This window comes from Epinephelus moara, chromosome 24 (assembly GCF_006386435.1).
Source record: "Epinephelus moara isolate mb chromosome 24, YSFRI_EMoa_1.0, whole genome shotgun sequence".
NCBI classification, from domain to species: Eukaryota; Metazoa; Chordata; class Actinopteri; order Perciformes; family Serranidae; genus Epinephelus; species Epinephelus moara.
Window position 1 is genome coordinate 24,702,250 of NC_065529.1, and position 6,969 is coordinate 24,709,218.

General features: G+C 42.2%; 1 protein-coding gene across 1 annotated transcript; it reads right to left on the reverse strand.

The window, feature by feature from the left end:
* Positions 1-401: 401 nt before the first annotated feature.
* Positions 402-6,956, reverse strand: c1galt1lb (core 1 synthase, glycoprotein-N-acetylgalactosamine 3-beta-galactosyltransferase 1, like b). Its single transcript, XM_050037168.1, has 4 exons — positions 6,374-6,956; positions 5,941-6,210; positions 3,608-4,272; positions 402-2,222 (listed from the first exon to the last, which is right to left on the reverse strand). Exons 2-4 carry the CDS (start codon positions 6,164-6,166, stop codon positions 1,914-1,916), a joined length of 1,200 nt encoding a protein of 399 aa, XP_049893125.1. The 5' UTR covers positions 6,167-6,210; positions 6,374-6,956; the 3' UTR covers positions 402-1,913.
* Positions 6,957-6,969: the final 13 nt, after the last annotated feature.

Genomic DNA, 6,969 nt, shown 5'->3' on the forward strand with positions numbered 1-6,969 from the left:
TGAATATTAGATTTTATTCCTGCCAATAGATGCTCCTAAATCCTACACGCTGGCCCTTTAAGAAGTAGTGTCGGGGAGGGTATATGAATGCTGAATTTGCCATTTTCTATTCCACTAACACTTGATTGAGGTTGCAAGATCACGGCTGAACTTCAGGAGAGGATTGGCTGCTTCTCTCAATCTTAGAAATAAAAAATTCAGGGTTTCCCACAGTATTTATCGCAACATACTGATTTTGTATTTCTGGAGCAGGACCATTCCTCGGAGCGCTCTACAAATATAAATATATATATATATATATATATATATATATATATAAAAATATAAATATTTATATTTTTATATGTATATTTTTATATATATATATATATATATATATATTTATATATATATATATACACACACTGTTCAATTATTCAGAGCACCACACTCATGGAGAACAGAGCGTACTCTGGGCACGGTGAACGTGAAACTCTACCATTCATTAATTCATACAGAAGCAAAACACTATTTCTTGGAACAGCAGCGCTCTCACTTGAGCGCTGTCTATCGTTTTTCCAAACTACTTTGGTTGAAACCAGCTGCGTTCCCATGGAAACCGCGCACTATGCTTTTACTTGCCTCTGCAGCAGCTGCCCGTCTAATACATCGATCTGAGCACAAACTGATCAACTGATCAATTTGCCACCATGCGACCCAAACTCAACATACTGCTGCTGAGGAAAAACAAAAAGCCTCATGAAGAGTTCACTCTGTGTTGTATTCACAGACCCGCAGAAACCTCAGAGAGAATTCAGAGAGGGGACATACTGTAGACTGATCACAAAGGGACACGCACGCACCACACAAACAGAATATTTGCCGACCCACTGAAAAACGATTCTAATTCTGTGGGAAACACTAGAACTGATTATTTCTGTGTTTTTGACTGCTGTTTGAAGACTGTTTTATGGGCCAAATAATTAGTCAAGAAATTAATCTCCTTATTAATCAGTAATAAAAAATAATATTAAGCTAGTTGAAGCCCTAGTCCTGTAAACAAAACTTGTAATAAAACTTTTAAAATTATTATTTAAGACAAATCTTTTTTGTGAAGTCAGTCTTATCAGAGCTACCGCAGCATACAACCTAACAAAGAGGATTCATTCCTACACAACACATGGACATAACTTGCCTGTATTGTGAAAATGCTTTTGAATGCAGCCCGAAACAAGTCTGAGAACAGCAAACTGACATGCAAACCACAGTATGCGCAAAAGAAAATACTTATGTCACCTATAGACAAAGTGAGCGTTTGACTGAATGTAAAAGGTGAGGCACTTTTTTAAATTTCTTTCTCTGACAGCCGTTTGACCGGGTCAGGACATATAATTGGTTCTCATTGGCTTCCAAGGCATTTAGTTATCTGTGTGAAATGAAGTCAAACAGCTTCAGCAAACCAAGAGCGTGGTAGATCGCGTTGTTTTGGTGGGTTTTACTTCAGTCAAGAAAAGAATAAAACATCTAAAAAATCTAATTTAACTGGTTCTGGAAAATACTTGGTTCTTATACCCGACTCATATGAATTAAAAAGGTGCTTTAGTTCATTTACAAATGAATGCAGCTCACAGAAAGCCATTTAACTTCTAAAGAGGACAGTCAGCTGTTTAAAAAAAAAAACCCTAACAAACTCGAAAAACCAGGGTAGAAGTCATAAATCACCTGCTGCCTTAAGACCAGTCTTGCAGACGCAATTCACATTAGTAGGAGTCCTTCAGCTACGCACTTACATGTGGGGACATTTCAAATCAAAGTGGACTGTATTTCTACTTTTGTAGAAATATGAGCAAAGACTATCAATGAATAAGCAAATACACCCCCCCCCTACCTAATGATCAGTCCCCTTCACTTCACACACCCACACAATCCTACTGTTATTTGCCTGCTGGAGCAGCAGGAGGTTCTTTCTTTACAGGGGGGGGATCTGCATCCTGTCTCTTGTCAGTCCTGGACGGATCATCCCCCTCTCCTCGCCCTTTCTCCTGAGAAGTCGGCTCCTTTTTGCCTTCTGAAGCATCCCGGGAACTCAACTGCTCAATGTTATAGCCTTGCGGGGTGGGGGGCTGGTAACGGTATCTGTAGCCAAAGGCACGCAGGTGATACGTGTAGTACTCCAGTAAATACATGTGTGAAGCATCTACGTAGTGGAATGACGCCGACAAGTCCGAGCAGCAGTTTGGACCCTGAGGAAAAACAAGAGAATGTGGTTATGCAACATTACGGAGCCAAAGTCTCACATTTAGAATGGGTGAACACATTTGCATGTTTTACAAGGTAACACATTCAGAAAACACCTTTCAGTAAAAGTCACAACATATATCTGATTAAAGCTCAGGTAGGCAGCTTTGTTCTGGCGTCATCGGGCAAAAATCTTATTATAAAGTTTGAACATATTAGTTCTGTTTTCAAGCTTTGGAAAACCTAGCCTGTGACGAGAGACTTCTACCAATCACATTTCAAAGAGAGGGTGTTTCTATTGACTGTCCTACAATTGCAGATTTGTGTGCATGTCTCTTCTGTGAAAGCCTGATTCAATGGCAGAGAATCTTGCAGAGAAAGTTGCTATATCAGCAAAGACTGCCCACGCTGCAAAGCAACCCAACAAAAAGAGTCTCACAATAAGTGGAATAAAACATGTTAATATCTGTGAAGCCTGTCAGAGATGGACCGAAAATGTTGCTAACAGTTTAGCCTTCTGCTGACTGGAGCTTAAAGCTCATTCTGCACATTCTGTAGCTAACATTAACAAGAACCTTGAAGCACAATGTGTTCTCCGCCTCACTCCCCTACATGCAGACCACCTCGCTGGAAGGAGAGCGGGCAGCGGCTCCAGAGACAGACCCCCAGTTTGCAGCCTCAATTCCATCCAGTGCAAGCTCTAGCTCCGGGGGACCAGACAGCCCTGACTCGCCACCGGATCAGCAAACTTTCTGTTGCTGCTGTTACACAGGTTAGACCAGGTGCTGCTGCTGGCCACCAGCCGGCTGCAACCCCCGGCCCTTGGGGAATTGTGCTGGCTGAATTTCAGCCGAAGGTCTGTCTGCTTGGTTCTGAGCTGCTGGCCCTTCTCTTCCCGTTGAAGCTGTTCACAGTTAGCTGGCTAAATCTTTTTTCATTTGAGGTCTGATAAACAATTAGAGTACAGGGCAAGGAGGGGCTAAGTGAATGGGCTGCATATAGATTATATAAATTAATGAATAGTAAACACTGGGTACTGTATAAAACACAAGCATATGCACGTGGTCATCTAGTGGGAGAGGAGAGAGCTGAGAAAGCTGCAGGGGGAGGGTGGGTTCTCCAATTATATATTTTTTTTTTGCCTTTCCACATTCCTGCCTACCCCAGCTTTAACCAGTCACTACTCAGAACCTTTCAGTGTCACTGTGGCTCTACCAGTTTGACAACAAAAAAGCCAAGGGGGTACAGAAACTCTGTTAACATGTAGTTGTTAAGCTAACACAAAATGACACACTGTCTGTTTAAACATTTGCAGCGCTGAAGTTTCTTCATACCAGTGTAATACTACGCCGACAGTAAAGACAAAGTCCGCAATGTTTGTTGTACTTGCCTCTGAGATGGGGTAGTAGCAGTAGCTCCAGTACCAGAAGCTTTTAGGAAACTTGGCAGTGAGGTGCTGCTCGGGGACAAATGGGTGAAATGTCTCCCTGTGTGCAGTGTCTCTGGAGTCCCCTGCCAGCACCCCAACTTTCTCCATGCACTGCCCCATTGCCAGGTCCTCCACAGAGGTAGTGTGAGTGCACACGTTAGTTTTAAATCCTTCAACAAATCGCCGCAAAGCCTCTTTGCTCAACACATAGCCTGCACCACCACTCATGTAGCCCTGCTTGGTGTAGGGCTTGAATCTTCTGCCAAAGTAAATCGGCTCCTCCGGCGTGTGGTTCGAAAGAATCCACCGCAGGTTGTCCACTATTACATAGGTGTCATCATCTGCCTTGAGGAACCAATCTGCCTCATTGATGTGATGCTCGTAGGCGTAATGGAAGGCTCGGATTGTTTTCCAGTAGAGCTGGTCCCGACCCTCCTTTGTACCTAGGCCCACCGTGGGGAAGTCCGGGTCCTCCACAGAGCTCATGAAGACCACAATATTGCAGTGGCGACTCCACGTGGACTTCACATGCCGAGCCTTCTTCTCCAGGTTGTTGGGTCCAGTCATCACCCAGCAAAGAATACGCACCTTTTTATACAGTTCATCAGCCATGCCACTATCCTCACCTAGTAAGGAGATATAAACATTAATATCAGATTTCAGACTGCAATCTCTCCGTAATACACTGTGGCAATATCCACTAATATATAATAGAACATAATATGCTTTTAAAGGTGAAACAACAATCCAAGGGAGGAAATAAATGGTGGTGACGAGGTGTTGCATGGTTTAAAAAAAAAAGCACCCTACATGAATCAGCACATTTGACTTCCTTCTCTTTAAAAGAATCCATTTCATATTATTGGTAAGTTTTAATTTACACTGTGATTCAAAACTTGACACAACGCTGTGTCGCCCTGGACTTTGTTATTGTGCTGTGCGTGTGTGCGTCTGTGTTGGACTGACGATACAGTGAAGACAGTCACAGGTAGAGCAGACTTTCCCTTACAGCACAAATGTGTCCAATTTAATAGTTAAATATCCAGCAATGGAAACTGAGTTATCACTTCTAGAGGCTAATTTTAACTGCATTAGAGAAAAGAGATACTGCTCCCTGACATTTTCATTGTGTGTGTGTGTGTGATTTTGTGTGTGTGTGTGTGTGTGTGTGTGTGTGTGTGTGTGTGTGTGTGTGTGTGTGTGTGTCAGAGCAGTGTGAAGACAGACTGAAATTTTCCTCTAAGTTTAAAAGTGTTAAACAAATAATCAAATGTTCAGCAGCGGAAAAATAAATTATTTAGACTTCTAGAGCAGGAGGGGTAACAATTTGCATTTGTCATAGTAACTGACTCACATGCCGTTCAGTTTGTTGTGCTAACCTCAACATGTATTTATTGTGTTTCATATCATAGTCCCACAAATATTTATCCATGTGTCATAATTATTACCCTCTGATCCTGTGCCTGCCCATCCTCAATGTTCAAGGATATTCATTTATTCTAAACGGTCCAGACTATTTAATTGTTCTATATCATCACGCTATAATCAATATCAGCAGAGGATTTTAATACAAAGCAGTAACCACTGTCTGTGAATACATAACTGGGTCAGACCTGCTTAGCACTGGCTTCAAAATGAACTGTAATAACCTGGAGCTTCTGTGCTTCGATTACCCGCTGTGAAACATTAGCCTTACCCATTTATAATGCCTGTTCATTCTTCTGAGGTCACTTTGGTGAAAGTAACGCAAAAGCAATGTAAAAAGTAACTTATATTGTACAGTAACTTGTTACTTTTAAATGAAGGTAACTAGTAATATGTAAGACATAACATTTTGAGAGAAACTTGCCCAACACTGATTATAACTATATAAAGCAAACCACCATTGAATTTTTACAAGTTACAGATGAACCTGAATTATATTTGTTATCTGAGTACTGAGTAAAAAAAGTGGTTGTAAAAAAAAAAAGAAACCTGTAAAAACTGGGACTTCACAATAAAGTTGTTTACGAGTTAAACACTGAGTTTTGTTTCAGTATCAGACCATAAAGCATAGAGCTGAATGCAGTGTCTGAGGGGAACAGATAGACTTCCCGGTCGGGCACGCAAGGATTGCAAGTACAAGGAAGCTGGAACTTGATATAGTGACTCAGTGGGCTTTGGTGAAAAATGTGGTGGCATTTAAATGTTTGAATAATGATAGAAAAGTTAATTCAGTACATGATATTGAAGTATGTCTGTCTAAATTAGTTTACATGAACATATTTTGGACACATAGCTGCCAGATGTCGTACCTTTATGATGAGGGTGCTTCAGGTTGAAAAGAGCAGACCTCTCCTTCTTCCATATTTTCCTCTCCTCCTCGAGCTGTAGCTGGTAGTCATGAAGTTTATCAAAGCTGCCGGCCTGCTGTGCTGACACAGTCCTCTCAAACCACACCTGCCGCAGAAACACGTACAGTGTGAAGGTTCCCACCACGAAACCCGCATAGAAGGAGAATCTGGATCCGAGGGCCTTCATGCTGGACCAGGTGTCTCACTGACTGTCGATCAACTTGGCAGGTGCTGGATAAGACAGTGAAGGAAGACAGCATGGACACAAGTTTCACCACAAGGGCCCCAGTCTGCGGCTGTAAACTTCTAGTCCCCTCGCCGTGTTGGCGAGTATGAAGAAATGACAAAGTGACAGCAGATGTGTGTCACTCCCCGTTAGGTGGGGTTTACTCACCAGCGGTGTGGCAGACACCATAGCAGCTGGATTATCCCGCAGCTATTTCATTATAACTGGAGACATCAACTTTGAAAAGCGAAAGCTGAGCCAGTTTCGAGCAAAACGTAACGTTACCGTTTTTTTTCGCTCTCTGAACGATAGCTCAGCTAGCCCCACTAAAATGCTGCTAACAGTTATCGTTACGAAACTGCGGGCGAGCTAACCAAACCGCAAGCTAAATAACCTCCTGGATATATACAAGTTTAATAAATATACATAATGACCGTTATAATCATCTGTTTCTGGCCTGTGTGTTGGGACAGCTGACGTTAGCTAGCTGGCTAGTCCGTTATATGTCTGCTAACGTTAACTTCAGTGCTACGTTAGCGATGCTTCCTGTCGTGTCAACTAACGGAAACGTGACAGAGTTAACTGCGACCGACCGACCGAGCTAACCGAAATGACAGCCGACCGGAATAAGTTAAACAAAACTAACGAACCGACTAAAACACCCAAATTAAAAAATGTTCCCAAAATGCAGTGTAAACTACATCTAACTTATCTGACTGCTGACTTCCGTCCAGAACAAACAGCTACTTCCGGTCAAGTCGCGT